This window comes from Fundulus heteroclitus, chromosome 22, assembly GCF_011125445.2.
Source record: "Fundulus heteroclitus isolate FHET01 chromosome 22, MU-UCD_Fhet_4.1, whole genome shotgun sequence".
NCBI classification, from domain to species: domain Eukaryota; kingdom Metazoa; phylum Chordata; class Actinopteri; order Cyprinodontiformes; family Fundulidae; genus Fundulus; species Fundulus heteroclitus.
The window spans coordinates 37,383,160-37,401,104 of NC_046382.1; the positions used below are offsets into that span (position 1 = coordinate 37,383,160).

The 17,945-nt window shown below is 41.9% G+C and overlaps 1 protein-coding gene across 2 annotated transcripts in view; it reads right to left on the reverse strand.

The window, feature by feature from the left end:
- The window catches only part of LOC105933366 (protein kinase C epsilon type), a 127,414-nt gene that overhangs the window by 61,154 nt on the left and 48,315 nt on the right, over positions 1-17,945 (reverse strand). Inside the window, exons 2-7 of one of the 2 annotated variants that reach the window (XM_036126102.1) lie at positions 16,753-16,816; positions 6,902-7,067; positions 4,580-4,614; positions 1,371-1,459; positions 929-1,058; positions 692-834 (exon numbers count right to left, since the gene is read on the reverse strand). In XM_036126102.1, the coding sequence (XP_035981995.1) occupies positions 692-834; positions 929-1,058; positions 1,371-1,459; positions 4,580-4,614; positions 6,902-7,067; positions 16,753-16,816 (627 nt within the window). Of the gene's footprint in view, positions 1-691; positions 835-928; positions 1,062-1,370; positions 1,460-4,579; positions 4,615-6,901; positions 7,068-16,752; positions 16,817-17,945 lie in introns of both variants that reach the window. The other variant, XM_036126101.1, reaches the window with a different exon arrangement.

Below are 17,945 nucleotides of genomic sequence, written 5' to 3' on the forward strand. Positions count from 1 at the left end.
TTCATTAGTGTGACGCATTTCATTCTGTGTGCAGTGAATCTAACATTTGAGTTTCTCTTTGTAAACTGGTTTACTTAAATAAATCGGTAACACTTTATTTGAAGGGGTGTACATAAGACTGACATTACACTGTCATAAACATGACATAACACCTGTTATGAACATAAATGACTATGAATGTTTATTAATTGTCATTCGGTAAATTATGACACTATTAAAGCAAAGTTGACATTGTTTAAAATGTCTTTGTTATGACAACTTGACATTAACAGAGACAAGGTTAAATTTAGGGCTTGATTTGGGATTAGGTTAAATTAAGGGCTTGACTTGGGGTTTTGTTAAGTTAAGGGCTTGTCATAACAAAGACATTTTAAACAAGGTCAACTTTGCTTTAATAGTGTCATAATTTACCGAATGACAATTAATGACAACAGTCCTCCTCATTCATAAAGAGTCATTTATGTTCATATCAGGTGTTATTACATGTTTATGACAGTGTAATGTCAGTCTTATGTACACCCCCTTCAAATAAAGTGTCACATTTATATCCCGAGGGAATAGAAAGTCACGTGTTACTAATCAGTATAAAAAAAGCCATAAAAGATCATTTCACTTAAAGGTTTTTCACACATCTTCACCGGCAGTGCAAAGAGAACTATGGATTAAGGACTGAACCAAACGCTGTCCGGACCTTTTTCCGCCTCTGGGCGCTGTTGGAGATCTTATCCGGCGTCAGTCCGAGGTCCGACAGCACGGTGGCGATTCTCCTGGCGTCCACGCCGCACGTCGGAGCGACGTTGCTCTCACATCGCCTGTGCACGTTCACTTTACACACTGAAACAAAAAGCGCAGAGGAGGAGAGTTGGCGCCTGCGCATGAGACGTGCGGCACGTTCCTGGGCGAGGCCGGCCCGCTGAATTCTCCCTACCTTTGCACTGGAGCCCCTGTCGCAGCAGACCCCACAGCAGAGAGCCGCAGTGGTCGCAGAAGGTCAGGACCTTGAAGTTGTGGATGCTGAACTTGTGCGGGACGTTGACGCTGAACCTCTGGGACCCGACCTGCTGTGAGAAGCACAACGACCAGTGTGGTTGGCTGAACACATCTGGAAACATGGGGAAACCTGATTGCTTCGTCTGTAGGCCGATTTCCCCCACTGGGCTAAACTGTCCAGGCGCCATCTGATATAAAATAGAGCCCTCAGGAGGAGACAGAGAGGGAGTCAGAAGCAGCACCTGTTGGCGTTCCATTAAGGCCCGGACTGTGCGGCTGTAGAATGAAACATCATGTGTGTGGCTTGTGGTCCATTTCAGGCGCCTGAACTGTAAAGGGATCAGACCAGACCGACCCAAAGCGACAGGCGGGGCGCTCACCTCTCCGACTGTGTCGTCCTGCTTCTTCATTCCGGCACACTTGGTGATGATGAGCTCGTGGCAGCGTTTGTGGACCACGCAGGTGCAAACTGCAGCAGGAGCACAAAGTCAGCAGCAGCACAACCTCCTTTAAAAACAACTACAGCTGAAACCATCCATCAGCTGATTCCTCTGAAGGCAGGTTTTAACAAAGCAGTTACAGTATGCCATTATTTCTCTGATAGACACATATTGACATTAACAATCAAACAGTTTGATTAAGTTAGATGAATCATTTTATATTTCCTGTCAATAGTACATTGCTTTATAGGAATATTTATTTAATGATTTCACGTGCAATCCTGTGGGTCCTTTGTATAAAATCTTCAACAGCAGTGTGAGTCTTTCTATGTGGAGTTGCATGTTGCAGGCCAAAGCAGTCACTATGATAAGTGCTGTCTGAATAGTGCAGTCAGTAAGGAAGGAGGTAAGATAAGTAGCCTGCATGCTTCCTTTCACAGCTAGTTTAGCCTAGGAACCGTGCGATGTCCCTTATAGTTACGGAGCTATAAGGAATCCCACAATCCTTTGCGTGATATGACAGTTGCAGTCATGTGACAAGAATTAGGCCACGCTATTCGATGTTCAGTCCTATGCTAAGAAATTTTCTCACACTAATATAGTCTTTTCTTATCCGGAACAGGGAGTTTTTTTTTTTCCATTGCGTTGACAAAAATGGATGTGTTATAGTTGTAAAACAAAACATGTCAAAGGAAATTTAAATGTAAGCTAAGGAGAAGGTTAGGCCACCCTTGCATTTGATGGCTGATGACGCCCCTGTTTGGCTGACTAACTTCAGTAAAACGCTTCTTGTCTCCGTCTACCGGTCTGTGGCGTAGTCTGAGGAACGACTCCTTAATTTCAGCTGCCAGATGTTTCAGGGCTTTCTTGGAGGTGCAGCCCATTTCATGTCAGCCCACAGCATCTGGACTTCCAGTCAGTCCAGTTCGGCTTCAGTTGTCTCGTTTTTCCTCAAGCACCCTCTGATACGCGGTAGAATTTATGGGTAGCTGGGCGCGTATTGCTGTAGCAAAGCATCCCTGAACCATGACACTTTCCCCTCCGTGCTTTACAGGTGGTGTGAGGTTCCTCTCCCAGGATGCTGTATTTGGTTCTCCAATCTGCTTTCTGAATAATCCCTTTTAGACTCTTCTGTTCAAAGATGTCCTGATCTTTCTCCACGGTCTCTCAGGTCAACTTCAGACTGACCTTCATACTTAACAAAGATCTCCTCCTTGCACATTGGGTGGACAATATTTAAATAGCAATATATATCGCGATATAACTTTATTCATTAACGGTGATATGACATTTCTGATATTTCAGTATACATTACCGTCTATGATTGCATCATTTTTCACCGACTGGTTTTATGTAGTTTTAAGTGTTATAGCAAATATTTATAAAATTATATCTATTTACATCATCTGTTGTGGGCCTTCTTGGCAGTCTTCCTGAGGCTTTTATTTTGTTTATATCGATATCGTGATTATATTGTATCGACCGAAATTAAGAAATGTATGAGATTTAAGGTTTGGCCATAGACAGGCACCAGACTTTCCTATCAGGACCTGGCATGTCGGCAGCCGTTTTGAATCTCCTCGCCTTACAGACTGCATTTTGTACGGTGGGACGGCTGATTTAGAATGTGTTTGAAAATAAATGAAATCCCTTAACAGACTCTATAATCACAGTAAATGAACACAACATAATTTATGGGACAAGAAGGAGTAGAACAGAACAATAATCATGCTGGATTGCCTTTATTAAAGGCATACTATGCAACATTTTTCAGTTAATTAATGTGTTCCATACCGTTTTGGATGATTAAATGAATCATTTCAGGTTGAACAAAGGTTTTCTCGGCCGCCCTGGGGGTCTGTGGGGGAAATACCGCAATTGCAAGAGCTCTCGGCCCGCACCCACAGAAGTCTCGCTTTACGGCGAGAACTCCATGTGTTTTTACCCTGCCATTCACTATATGCACGCGCGAAAGCAACAACAAAGAACCGCGTGTTAACGTCAAATAAACATGCAAGCATATCGAGTTTTATTATTATTATTATTATTATTATTTTTTATTTAATTTTTTTATGTTGGCGAGACGCCAACTTTCACTGTGTTAGTCATTGTTTGTACTGCCGTTTTTTCCACTTTTCGTTGCGTTCGCCTGTCTGCTAAGCTCAAAACAACCGCGCCTTGATGGAGAAACCAGAACAGCTGAGCATCTTTACGACAGTGCACTTTTACTTTCGCCCTCTGGGGGGAGCCTCGCTGGAAAATCAACCCCGGTTGCATAGTATACCTTTAAGAGTCCCTAATTTAAATATAACATAATAGAGACAGATAAAAACAGGTGGATGTTGTGAATGTGCCAATAAACTGTTTCTTTCCACTTCAAAATAAAGAGAGTTTATACTTTACAAATGTTATTTAGAAAACTAATTTTGAACTAATATTGTGTCAACAAAGACTAAAAGTTTCCTGCAATCTGCTTAATCAACATTTCTTAGGGCACCCTTTAAGGATTTTTCGATTAAGGCTGCCACCCCCCACCCATTTTATCATGACTTTCCAGATTTTGTCAATGGGGTAGCTGTACGGATGCTTCGCTCAAGTGGGAGACAAGACTCCATAAACCTAGCCTGTTTTAAGGGTGGGAAGGAGGAAGCCTTTGAAGAAAGAAAGAAGTTCTGTTTGCTGTCTGGGGGAAGTAGCACGCATGTGTAACCTGAGCTGTGGTCAGAAAAGACCAAAACTAAACTTTTTCCCCTTGCATCATGATGTGGGGATGCTTTTCTTCAGCAGGGTCAGGAGAGCTAGAACATGCTCAGAATTGTTGGGGTGTAGCAACAAGACAAATGGGAAAAAAGGGTACGAATACCTGTGGAAGGCACTGTGTGAATGATTTCAGCATGAAAAGCCTCCAATAATAAATCTCCAACAAGGTGTAAAAAAATAAAATAAAAATGCTGCGTTTGCATTTCATTTCAGCTGAGCTAGAGTTAGCCAGAACACTGGGCTGTTTCTCAGTAGGTCTGCTACTGGAGAGTCAACCTATGAGCCGGCTACAAGTGATGATGTGCGGCGAGAGAGTTTTGCTCTTAAACGGAAAGCAAGACACTTGGGCGCTTTCGAGGGAAGAGGTTTAAAAAGTGACTGAAAGTTACCTTGACACTGGTAGCCCTGCTTCCCTAAGACGCCCCTGCAGAAAGAAAGACACATGTGAGAGGAAGGCAGAGAACATGTTATCAAGGCATGCAGGGTGGCTGACAAAAGTAAAAAGGCAGACGATTACACTTGGAAGCGGATCCCTTAAAGGGTAAACGTAACAGTATTTAATCCCAGAATACCTTAAAAATTCTTGAAATAAAAACTCTAATATATCCATCCATTTGCTATAGCCGCTTATCCACGCAGGGCTGTGCATCACCTATTGATGCATCTCCAGCATCAACAGGTGAAAGCCAGGGTACATCGTGGACAGGCCGCCAGTCTATCACAGCTTTCTAGCCAGATAAATCACTTTAAAACTGAGGTTCCTGAAACAAAAAGAGCAGCTGGAGCTACAGCTCTTCGAAAGGGAAAAGCACAACCACGCATGAGTAATGATGTCTCCTCTATTGTTGCAAAGAGAAAACAGATTTTATGCTTGACACAAAAAAAAACTAACAAAAAAAAAACATAAGAAGCTTTCTTGCTTCAAAGTGAACATGTGATGAGGAGAAATTCTGATTTCCCTCTGAAAACTCTCCAGGATTATGAAGCAATCGGGCTTTATGGGAAGGACCACCCCCAGCCCAGTGAAGGGGACACGGCACGCTTTACGCCACGGTGACAAATTCCTCCTGCGCAGTCGATGCCAGATCACTGAATCCATGCTGGGTGTCAAACGTGTTGCCGTCGTTCACGGATCCTTCGACTAACGAATCCATAAACCCAAAGCAAAGGTTTACTTTGGATAATTAGCTGCACCAGGAACTCTTTTCTCAGAGTCTGACACAAATGACCAACAGACTGAATATCGGTACTTTGTCTCCCTTCCAAGCAGCCAGCGTGTAGCATTAGCCTGAAGTGACTCCTCAGGACCAAAATGCTGTTTTGTAAAGAGAAAACTATAAAGTAGATGGACTCACAGGGTAGCAGTGAAGGGACAGACGGTGCGCTCAGAATAAAGTTCTGACCTCTTTACTGTCGTGTAGCTCAAATCTCCAGGTTATGTTGACAATGGAGGACTAGGTCATCGCCGCTGTTTGTGCCCCTCGTATTATCTATGATCAGATTACTGGATCAATGTGTGCTTCTGTGCTTTTTTGTCTCTCTTGTTGTGTCTCTGCTCTGTCTTCTGTAACCCCCAGTCGGTCGAGGCAGATGACCGTTCATACTGAGCCTGGTTCTGCTGGAGGTTTTCCTTCCCGTTAATGGGGAGTTTTTTCTTTCCACTGTCGCTTCATGCTTGCTCAGTATGAGGGATTGCAGCAAAACCATGGACAATGCAGACGACTCTCCCTGTGGCTCTACGCTTCTCCAGGAGTGAATGAAAAAAATGTTTCATAAATATTTGTAAATAAAATTGAATTGATGAGTGGCGCTATCACTACAGAGACAGTAAAGGAGCTCACCAGGAGGATTAGCGAGGATCTCGAGTTACTTATCAAACCTTTTACCGCGGTAAATGTTTCCCCGCATTTGCAGAAAAGAGCAGGGCAGCTCCTGCCAGCGCTCTGCACAAGCGTCCGAGTCGAGGCGCCTTTTTTCTCGCTGAAATCGCGTTCAGTCTGATGGCAGCGTTACACAGCTACTGCAAAGCTCGCCGATTAAAGGTCATTTAAGGTCGATGCCGAGGTGGATGTTTCATGCTCAACATCGTCACTCTTCAGCAACTCTTGGCTTCGTGCTCAGCTGCTTCATGTTCCCTTTTTGTCTTTCACGGGGTTTTTTTTTTTCTTCCTCGTATTTCATCGTTTTCAACAAGGAGATGAATGAGACTGTCACGACCAACAAACCAAAAAACCACATTTGAAAAGGAATTAGCTGTAAAATTTGATATACTGTCTGTCCTTTAATCATTTCCCCCCTTCCTGAGAGCTGAGTCCCATCTGTTAAACACATACCATAAAACACTTTGTTGAATTGAATCTTTAACAGCAAACCAAGTATGTTTCGTTTCAGTTACCCCATTTAACCCCCATAAAGGAGAAAGTAACCCTTTAAAGCTTTTATGCTGATTCACCAAAGGGGGTCTGAACACTGGAAGGCTCGCCGTGACTCTGGTTACGCAGCAAACGCAGTGCGTCTGGATGCAATCTAACACAGCTGGAGTTGTTTGGGACTCTCCGCTTGGCGGCGTCCTCCGTGCTCTCGTGTAAAACAAAAGACCACTTGTTTTTTTTTTTTGTTTTTTTTTGTTGTTGTTAAAGAACCCATAGAGAACCTGGTTGCTTCTCGCCTCATTCTTAACGGTTTCGGTAGAAGAGGACGCGTGAACGAACCAGATGAAGTCCCTGCAGTGAGAGCAGTAGGTGGGCTGTCTCAGGTAGGTGGCCATGAACTTGTGCCCGTTGACCTGGTGCACCCTTCGCCGCACGGCCCCCTGCCGCTTCCTGGGTCCCATCCGCTGTCGGAAAACCCGCTCCTCATTGTCGGGGGAGCCTGCCTCTGCGGGAACAAAGCACACGAACCATCACAGCTTCCGAAAGATTATATATATCAGATGCAACAGGGCTCATAGTCACAGGAAAGAGCGAGGCTGACAGTTCATAATGGGGCCAATTTCTGGCTTCACTGGAGCAAATAAGCTGCTGTGCAGTAAAAGCTGATTCTGGTTTTATTGGTTTCATCAGGAGCTACGGGGTGATGGAGGCTTTTCAATATTAGTGCCGGGAGCTGCAGAAACATCAATGAAATCAGTTATTTTTTTCCCTAGTCTGGTTCAAAACTAATCCTGCACATCCACCAAGCAGCCACTAGATGGAGACAACACATCATGGCAGACAGGGAAATGTTCTGCTCTGTTTGTTTTCCTTGGTTTAAACGTAGCAGGTATGGAGGACCAAGTCTTCCATATCTAAAAATAAATACAGAAATAAATAAATGCTCAATAAATAAATAAGCATACAATTAATTGCCACCAAATTAATAAATGTAGGTAGAAATTAAATTATACAGTGAGACATAAATGTATATATCTCTTTTAATTAGCTTATTATTTTATTCGCCTTTGTAATAATTACCTTATTTATTTATTGTGCGTTATAATCTTCAACTTTATTTATTAATTACTTATATTTTTTAACTATTTATTTTTGTGCATGTTATAATATTTTTGTCTGTTTTATTCTTCCTTTGTATTTTTTTACCCTATATATTTCTGTGATGCTATTTATTTCTGCCTGTCCTTTTTACATTTCTGCCTGTCCTTTTTACATTTCTGCCTGTCCTTTTTACATTTCTGTATGCATTTCTGCCTCATTATGCAAATGAGGAGGGCTGTGTCTTAAGGGCTCAACTTCTTCCCATTGGTTGGTTAGCATTTTACTGCATCGGTCAAATCTACATGGCTTTTCCCCGCACTAAAGCTTAAGTAATGTCAAACTCATCAGTCAGACGTTCAGTGTCCAACCTCTTACGGGAAGCTGCTAATAAACTGGAAGAATTAGAAGTACATTTGGGATCTGAATGTTTTTCTGAGGTTTTAGATTCGGTTTTTCCAGATCAGTAACTCATCGGCGGATGATTTCTTCTACAAAACAGACACCTCTCTGCAACCACAGCAAGGGAGACACTGAGCTACAACCATAGTTTCCTCAAAACGAGTCTCCCATCGCGCTGGGTGAATTACACTGGACCCTATGCAGAGCTCGCTTGATAAGAAAATACTGTAGTTGATTATAAAAGGCACAATATGAATTATCAGATTCACATCCAGGCAATAAAAAGCACTACAGATTATTATTATTCTATCCATGTTGGTCTAATTTGTGAAGGAGGCGGAGTTTCATCAAGCCGATCCAACATTTCCCCCTCAGCTGCAACACTTCATGCTGCGTCTTTACGCATGATCCAGCACCGCAGTGAAGTTGGTTTGAATTTGGATACTGGACATTACAGCTCCGCGCAGTCAGCGGGATCTAGCTCATGGTTAATCCGGTTGAGGAGCTCCGATTTCAGCCAGCGTCTCTCAGCTGCTCCCTCCTCCCACACGCGTGGTGCATTTAGGGACCGCCAAAAAACTTTTGAACCAAGCACTCTTGAGAAACAGCGCGATGGGAGACTCGTTTTGAGGAAACTACGGTTGTAGCTCAGTGTCTCCCTTGCTGTGGTTGCGGAGAGGTGTCTGTTTTGTAGAATAAACCATCCGCCGATGAGTTATTGATCTGGAAAAACCGAATCTGAAACCACAGAAAAACATTCAGATCCCAAATGTACAGCGTTCTAATTCTTCCAGTCTATTAGCAGCTTTCCTTAAGAGGTTGGACACTGAACGTCTGCCTGATGAGTTTGACATTACTTAAGCTTTAGTGCGGGGAAAAGCCATGTAGATTTGACCGATGCAGTAAAATGCTAACCAACCAATGGGAAGAAGTTGAGCCCTTAAGACACAGCCCCTCCTCATTTGCATAATGAGGCAGAAATGCATACAGAAATGTAAAAAGGACAGGCAGAAATGTAAAAAGGACAGGCAGAAATAAATAGCATCACAGAAATATATAGGGTAAAAAAATACAAAGGAAGAATAAAACAGACAAAAATATTATAACATGCACAAAAATAAATACTTAAAAAAAATAAGTAATTAATAAATAAAGTTGAAGATTATAACGCACAATAAATAAATAAGGTAATTATTACAAAGGCGAATAAAAGAATAAGCTAATTAAAAGAGATATATACATTTATGTCTCACTGTATAATTTAATTTCTACCTACATTTATTAATTTGGTGGCAATTAATTGTATGCTTATTTATTTATTGAGCATTTATTTATTTCTGTATTTATTTTTAGATCTGGAAGACTTGGTCCTCCATAAGCAGGAGCCTCGGTTCTCCCACTTTTGTTCCCTGATATGCTCTGCCTGGCCTCCACATGGATCCAAGAAGGGTTCCAGTTATGATTTAAAACAAGTTAATCACACAAACTCCCTGCAGGAGGAAGAGTAGCTGAAGGACAGGAGGAAGAGTAGCTGAAGGACAGGAGGAAGAGTCACCTTGTTTTTAATGCAGAATGGGAGCAAAAAAGCGGATTACAGTCTTTAGCATGAATTTCAATGACTGAAAATGATCTCATATTTTCTGGTTTGACATGAAGAATCTGAACAAAGATGTAGCAGAGCGTGACGTTTTCCCTTCCCTCTCCAAATGTGCTGCGTTTCGGAGGATTGCGTGAAGAATCTGCGCACTATATTTGGAAATGCGTTTTTCAAAAATCCCTTAAACGTGAATGCAGCCTTTCAGACAAAGTGTTGGACGAGACAAAGGTAAGAAAGTTCTGTTTCATGGAAACACGCTCATTTGATTCGCTCCCAGGTCTGGGTGTCCCTGACAAAAGCCTTGGCTAAATGATGTCAGCCACAGAGCCGAAGACCTGCACAGCTGTGTTTTATGGGTATTTTTTTTTTTTTTTTTATTGTAGCTTATCTCCCTGCGCTCGGTTTGTGTTAGATGGCGTCATCATTTTCTGGGTCCACCGTGTCACCCTTTTACGAGAAGATTCACAGTCATGTGACCTTGCCCTGCACTCAGCTGCACCTTGCAGCTCTTCTAGGAGCTGCACTGAGAGCTGCTGAAACGCCACTTAATAAATGATACGACCCTCAAGGCTAAGTGCTGCGTTTATGAAGCAGGAAAACAAGTTTGTCTGTAAATGTTGCCCTCCCACTGAAACTACGTCGAAGTACGCGTGTTTCAAGCTGAAGTATCGACGCGGCCCTTGATTAGTAAGTTCTTTGTCGGCACAATAACACACAAGCGATCACAGCGGAACCACGAGGAAAATGGATCACAGCTAAGCTGAAACTATGAATGGATACGCTCAGACTGACGCAGCGAGGGTGAAAAAGAAATGACCCATCACAGAGAATCAAAGAGGGGAACAAAAGTAAGCACTACTAACTACGGAGGTCTGACCAAAACACACACAAGCCTGGGCCTCGCGACTCAGCAAACCGCTTCAGACAACATCTTTTACAGCCAAATGCAAGACGTGCGTTTACTGATCTGCTGAGTCAGAAGTGTCTTTAAAAAATGCTTGATACAGCAGTAATGTATGCTTCAGGCCACACCATGTCTTCTTTTTCTTCCATATAAGAAGAAAAAACCAGGAGGTTTTTTCTTCTTATTCTGCCTTCACCGATAAGAACGCGTGATCACCGAGCGAGGCGCACGGGGACGTATGAGCTCCGTCTAAATAAAGTGGATCCCCGCATGTTAGGTAATGTTTAGAAAAACGAACAAAAAAAAGAAAATCTTAAAGGCAGACGCAATCAGCGAGAGCCAATCAGAGCCACTCAACCTAATTGTTTTATAACGTGTTCAACTGATTTTAACTTTTCACGTCACTTTAAATAAAAATACCTAAAACAATGCGGCTCTTTAATTTGGGAACACAGGATCGCCAGAGACAAGCATCGGGGAAAGTAATGCAGGAGCAGTCCCTGCCCTAAACACATGAAAACTAGTAATTCGGAAACAGAGCAGAGGAACTAAATCGGAACAGGTTTGCACGGAGAAAAACAACAATAAATGCAATTTTTGTGAGCAGCCATGAGCGATGCCAAGGCATTTTTCACTTGCTTTTTATTGCTGCAGGGTGTGTGTTTAAACTCTCTCCAGGCCCTGACAAGACGATGCCATACTCAGACAGGAGAACTCCTCCAAAGACTTGAAGACTCGGAGCACATTCTTTCCTCCCTTTCCTCCATCTTGCTCCTTCAGACCCTGTACTGTGCAACATCACCATTGCCTAGCAACTGACAACTGTTGCCTTGCAACACAGTTGGACTTTTTAGGCAAGGAGATGGGATGGGGAGCGATATTTTGCTTCCTTCAAGCCACGAGGTGCCAGAACTACAACCTGACCAAGCCGTCCCTGTGCAAAGCAACCATAAATCCCAACCTGGAAATGTTTGTTGCACCCCCTGCCACACCCGTGGTAGACCAAAAACTATGAATACGTGGCCCATTGCCTTCTAAATGTTGGGATATATTACTGTAAATAATTTATGTAGAATATTAACAATGACCTTAAGTGTAATATTAGCAGTTCAGCAGAAAATTCACATCCCCTGGAAAGTGAAGGGAGGAGGAGCTGGAGTGTGCATCCTATAACCCATGACAAGAGGTTTTTTTCTTCTCTCAGTGTTCCTTTATGGGCTGGGCTCCGTATGAAGCAGCTATGTAGCATTAATTATTATGGGGCTGCCCTGGTTTGCAACATTTTGGGTCAAGCGGTTGTTGTGAGGAGTTGGTGGAAGTAAATCCAGCTGTTTAGAGGCTGTAAGTCTGACCGTACGTCTCCTTCCTGTCGCAGGGAGGTGAGAATAAAGCTGAGAAAATTGGCTTTTCCAAGTTTCATGATATTATTATTATTATTATTATTATTACAATAATTTTTATCGTTTTTTATTATTAGTATTATTACCTTCAACTCCATTGCCTAGATTTGCACGTGTTAACCGCTTCGGACACGATCTTTTAATTGTGATTTGTGATTGTCGCATGCACACTTTTTTTTATGTCCAAGCAATTTAACACTCCTGGTCTGTAACCTTTGAAGACGTGCCCATTTTCACACAGATTCCTAAGACTAAAAGAAGCTTTTAGTGAGGTTGTTTTAGGCAAACATCTTAGAATTTTTAAAATTCTACGATATTTTTTCCAGAATTTTACCTTGGTAAGATAAGTATTATTCAGAAACCATCTTAAGCCTTAAGAGAGATCCTGAAGTGAAAACATTTTTGGAGTAGTGAGGAGGACTTTTAGCGAGCCTTTAGCCAAAGCCGAAGTGCTTCAGCGGTCACTATGATAAGTGCTGTCCGAATAGTGCCGTCAGTAAGGAAGGAGGTAGGAAAAGGAGCCTGTACGCTCCCTACCGTGGCTAGGTTTGCCCAGGAATCCCGCAACGCACTAAGAACCCTTAAGGTATCCCATAATTCTTTGTGTGACATGAAGTATCAGCACAGCCCCCTCACGGTAATCAAAAAATGTCTGGAGAGAAGAGATTGCCCACTTTGTAGTTTATTTTTAAAAGGTTGTATGCCCGGATGTGACTCGCATCATCCATGTGCGTTTGTCACGTAATGACGTCGTAGAGGCTATAATTTTCTCATCTCTTTGCTGTACATCTAAGCTCCCACCATGGGTAAATACAGTTTATTGAAATGTTTTGTTGATTATTTATTGAGCTGTGTGTTTTCTGGGACGGACCTACATGGGGACAAACCTGGCTGGAAATTGTGTTCCGTTTAATTTTGCGGTTTAGAGATTTTATTTAGCATTTTCCCCAAAGTGTCTGTCTTCCTGTCCGACTCATGGATTTCCTGTTAAATTGCTGCCTAGCTCCGACCAAGATAGAGCAAGGGTCTATCGATTGGAGCTGATTGGAGAAAACCACAAGCCCCTCACTCCGACCAGATCTAATTACTAGAACGCAATTTTACGACCTATCGGACGGATCCAAGGGTATGGTGCATTTCGGCCATTATTCATCAATATAAAATGGCTTATTTAATTTGCCTTAGCCATATACGTCATTTAGGGTATGTGACAAAATGGAATATTAAAAGCATCTGATCTCCAGTCGGGCAAACCATTTTTTTCTGCCCAGGGCCGAAGTCATGCTAGAACCACCACTGTTGGTTACTATTTGTTTGGGGACATTTTCTCCTGTAATATCCCGTCTTGTTCAACTTGTCGCCATTTTAACTCCTGTTCTTCTCTCCCATCTTTCCCGTCTTTAAAACCTGCAAATTAACCAAAGATATCCTTGGTTAAAGGCATACTATGCAACATTTTTCAGTTAATTAATGTGTTCCATACCGTTTTGGATGATTAAATGAGTCATTTCAGGTCGAACAAAGGTTTTCTCGGCCGCCCTGGTGGTCTGTGGGGGAAATACAGTACTTGCAATTGCAGGAGCTCACGGCCCGCACCCACAGAAGTCTGTGCAAGACCGCGAGAGTCTTGCTTTACGGCGAGAACTCAATGTGTTTTTTTCCCTGCCTTCACTATATGCACGCGCGAAAGCAACAAAGAACCGCGTGTTAACGTCAAATAAACATGCAAGTATATCAAGTTTTTTTATTATTATTATTTATTTATTTATTTTTATATATATTTTTTAATGTTGGCGAGGCGGTAGCGTGAGTTTGGCGAGGCGGCCGCCTCGCCAAGATAGCGCTGCGGGAAGCTTGATGTTCATACCTTCACTGTGTTAGTCATTGTTTGTACTGCCGTTTTTTCCACTTTTCGTTGCGTTTGCCTGTCTGCTAAGCTCAAAACAACCGCGCCTGGCTTGATGGAGAAACCAGAACAGCTGAGCATCTTTACGACAGTGCACTTTTACTTTCGCCCTCTGGGGGGAGCCTCGCTGGAAAATCAACCCCGGTTGCATAGTATACCTTTAATATGTCTAAATGACTGCACAACATTTGATTTGGCACAATATTACATACCAGAAACCCACATTAATCCGTTCCACTACGTCTAATTAAATCTTTACTTGCTCAGCCAATAAAAGCCACCACAGCTGAGAACAGCTGGGCCAAAAGTGCTTGGAGTGCTTTTAACCAAAGGCAACAGTTTATCATCCTGGTGTGTGTGTGTGTGTGTGTGTGTGTGTGTGTGTGTGTGTGTGTGTGTGTGTGTGTGTGTGTGTGTGTGTGTGTGAAAGTTAATAGGCTGCATGCAGCTCTGTGGACTAACTTTTCAACCATCTGCTCTCTGCTGTGCAAACACATTCAGGTAATGGCTAGGATTTCAGCAGATCACACTCACGTCCTCCCAAACATAGTGCATGGAGCTGCACGCAGTTAAAGGTGCAGAAACCTCATAAATGTCGTGCAAATAGAAAATGAGCTTAAAGAATAATAAAGTGGATATTTCTGTCGGCCTGAGCTGCCCTCTGTGCTTGTACTGTCCCTCTTCTTCAGTGATGTAACTGGTCCATTAGAGAACACTTCACTTTACTAATCAATTTATCCCCCCCCCACCACCCTTCTCCTCTCTGCCCTTTTCTTCCTCAGAATCAGACATATTAGCTGGTGCACAGACACACACACATTTGTGTCCTGCTATATGTAGTGAGAACCATGTGTTGACTTCCACTGACTTCCATTGGTTTTCAGTGATTTTCAACCCTTACCCTGACAATAACTATAAATCTAGCCTTTAACAGCGCATACTTAACCCTAACCCTACATTCAACTCATACCGTAGTCCTAAACCTAACCGTTAGCAGAATGCAAAGTGAGGAGCACGCACGTACACACACACACACACACACACACACACACACGCACACACACACACACACAATATGGGTTATAAATTCCTGTTCAGGACTGTGGCGTGATGTTCCTTAAACCTATCAGTCCCCCACATCAGCTGAAGTGCATATTCTCTTTTCTGTTAGTAGTCAAAAGGGGTTCTGAGTTTTATATCTCGAAAGAGAACAAGGAAAAAAAAAATGGACACAGGTTACAGAGACAAAGATGAAAGGATTAAAAAAAAAAAAAAAAAAACATCCAGGCGATTATTTTTAAGCTGTTTTGTTTTGCCTTCTGGTTTGAATTTTATTCTGAAAGAAATATTTGTAGACCTTTTGTTAAGCAACTTAAAATGCAATGCAAACATTTGCATTTTAATAGATAAAAAATCCACCAGGCACCACCGGAGATTTACATTCCCTGCAAAATGTGGTTGATAAAAAGCAGCAGACTGTACGGGTCATCTGATTCCATGAGTGGGCTACCGTGAAGCTCATACACTGGTCAAAGTGTACGGATTAACAGACATTTTTGAAAAGCAAAGGTGGATTGAGGTAAGTGAAGGTGAACTTAACAGGGGGAGGAGTCCAGAGGGATTGCGGTGTTAAAATGGGTCTGTGTTTGGAAATCTCAATAAATCCTGTGGAAGTGTGCACATTTACCAAATTTTCCGGAACCATACAGTAAGTGGCACTAAAGTTTTATAACCATAAAGTTTGTGGAAAAGGAACATGCTCTCTGCACCAGGAACCACTAGATAGAGTGTGGAGTGGTGTATGCAGTTCAGTGCAGTGAAGAATGTTGCTCCTGCTGAAGTGCTCATGCTTCCCACCTGTTGGCCTCCTATTTAAACCCGTCATTTCTCGTTGCTCTGTGCCGAAGATGCTTTCTGTTACGTGGTCCTGGGTCGTGCATCTTTGTCCGTGCCATTTTCATCCCAAAACCGTTACTGCCAGGGTCTTTGCTTCATCCACCTCATCCCTGCTTTGTAAGATTTAGATTTTTATTTTTAGATGATTTTCATGGAAAATGGAAAGGAGTTGGATTTAACTCCTGTTACCACATCCTGACAATATTTCTTATTTTGTTTTAAAAAGCATTCGTGTCCAGACAGGCAGTAAATACAGTCAGTTTTTTATAAAAAATTTTTTACCACAATTACATTTCCTACAGCTAGATTTACAGGTTTACAATTAAATGTACCATTAAAAAAACATGCTTGAATGGAACTTGTTTTTTGGATTATCCATGAAAAGCAGCATCCTAAATGCTTTGGGCCTATTTGAGACAATGAAGAGCAACAAGTGTTTACTGTAGCTGTTGTTTCAACCTTAGAACTGTGCAGGGAAGGCTTTCGCATATGTTGTAATCCCCAAAGTCATTCAATTGCCCTTGATTATTTATCTTGCATTTAGCTTGAGTCAAATGGCTGTTGTGAGGATGCTAAAAACAAACATTCTACATTTTTCAGTGAAGTTGAACTGCCCTGTTTTAGGTTTTACACCAGAACACAATAAAGAAACCCATCTATTCCTTGTTAGGTATTAAAATGAATGAAGTCCTACCTCAGACAATTAACAACGACATATTTACACATGCCATAATGTACAAACATGCGATGAGTCAACGGAAACTCAAAGTTGATGTAACGCGTTTGCAACGGTTGCAACAGTGCGCGTTGCATTTGCTGCGCTTCTGAAAGTGGTTGCGATCATTTTTCATAAAACAACAAGGAGAGCATGTAAGGCTGTGGCGGTAACAGCCACACAATCGAAACGTTGCTTTCATCTGAGTGATCCTAACAGGCACAATCCACACTTCAAAATGAAACAGTTATACAGAGACCCGAAAGGCTTACCTTCACTGGAAGATCCTGATAGGTCAATAATAACATAGACTTTCCCCTCTGGCTCCAGATCAATCTGCACACAAAGAGGAAACAGAAGAATTACATTTTTTTCCATTCAATTTGATTTAATTGAGTTTGAAATTCTAATTTGAAAAGATTTCTTAAAAAAGGGCACATTTGAAATTACAATTAAACCTGCATTCCTTTGCAAAAAAAAAAAAAAAAGTGCAACAAAAAAGTAAGTAAAATAATGTATACATTTTGCATTAAACAAAAGCTGAGCATTAGATTAACACTGAGATGTGACTCCGCAGAGGGAGCATTGAGTTTATGGATGACTGGCCTAAATGAAGGAACCCTGAAGAGAAATTCTCCTGAGGATATAACGCCATTGTAATTAGACTTCAGGCAAAGACATCCAGCAACACGACGTTGAGCTTGAAATACGAAGACCTGAAATATTTTAATTAAGTCTGTATCTGATGTGGAAGCAGCGCAAACCCGCTCGGTCCCAATACTTTCCTGTTTTTTTTTTTTTTTTACTTAAACCAGCATTTCTCTACAACAGTTGAGACCTCAAAGACAAGTTGATACCGATGAACAGGGCATTAGGAGGAAAAAAATCTACATTGAAATGATTTTATGCTGCATTTGCCACATTTCTCTCATTAAAAGAGACCAGACACGTATTCTTAGCTGTAGTTCTTGACAGCAAAGAATGTTTATCAGATTTCCACCCTGACTCACAGATTACACCACATCATCAGGTACAGACGTGTGGATTTATTAACAGTACTCTACTTTACAGTTTAGCACCGCTTGTTTTTTTTTTTTCTGTTTGGGAGGCCAAAGCAAAGCACTTCTGTCTTGCTTAAGACAGCTGTTTTCAATGAAAATAAGGTTATTCTGTTTTGTTTTTTTCCCCCCACATAATTCAACTGCATTAGGGGCCATTTACTGGCAACTGTACAGTGATTAAGACACCTGAACATTATCAGTAGACCCCAGATTAAGAATCTGAACATAGAACATAGAGTTATGGCACACCAAGGTGTGTAACTAGAGAAGTACATAATAAATATGTATTATACACAAGCTATAAGCTTGCATTATAAATCACATTTGAAGCTCCACTTCATCAGTTTAGGATGGATAGAATGGACCTGGTTCTAGGTCATGAGGCATTGAACTATGGACAAACC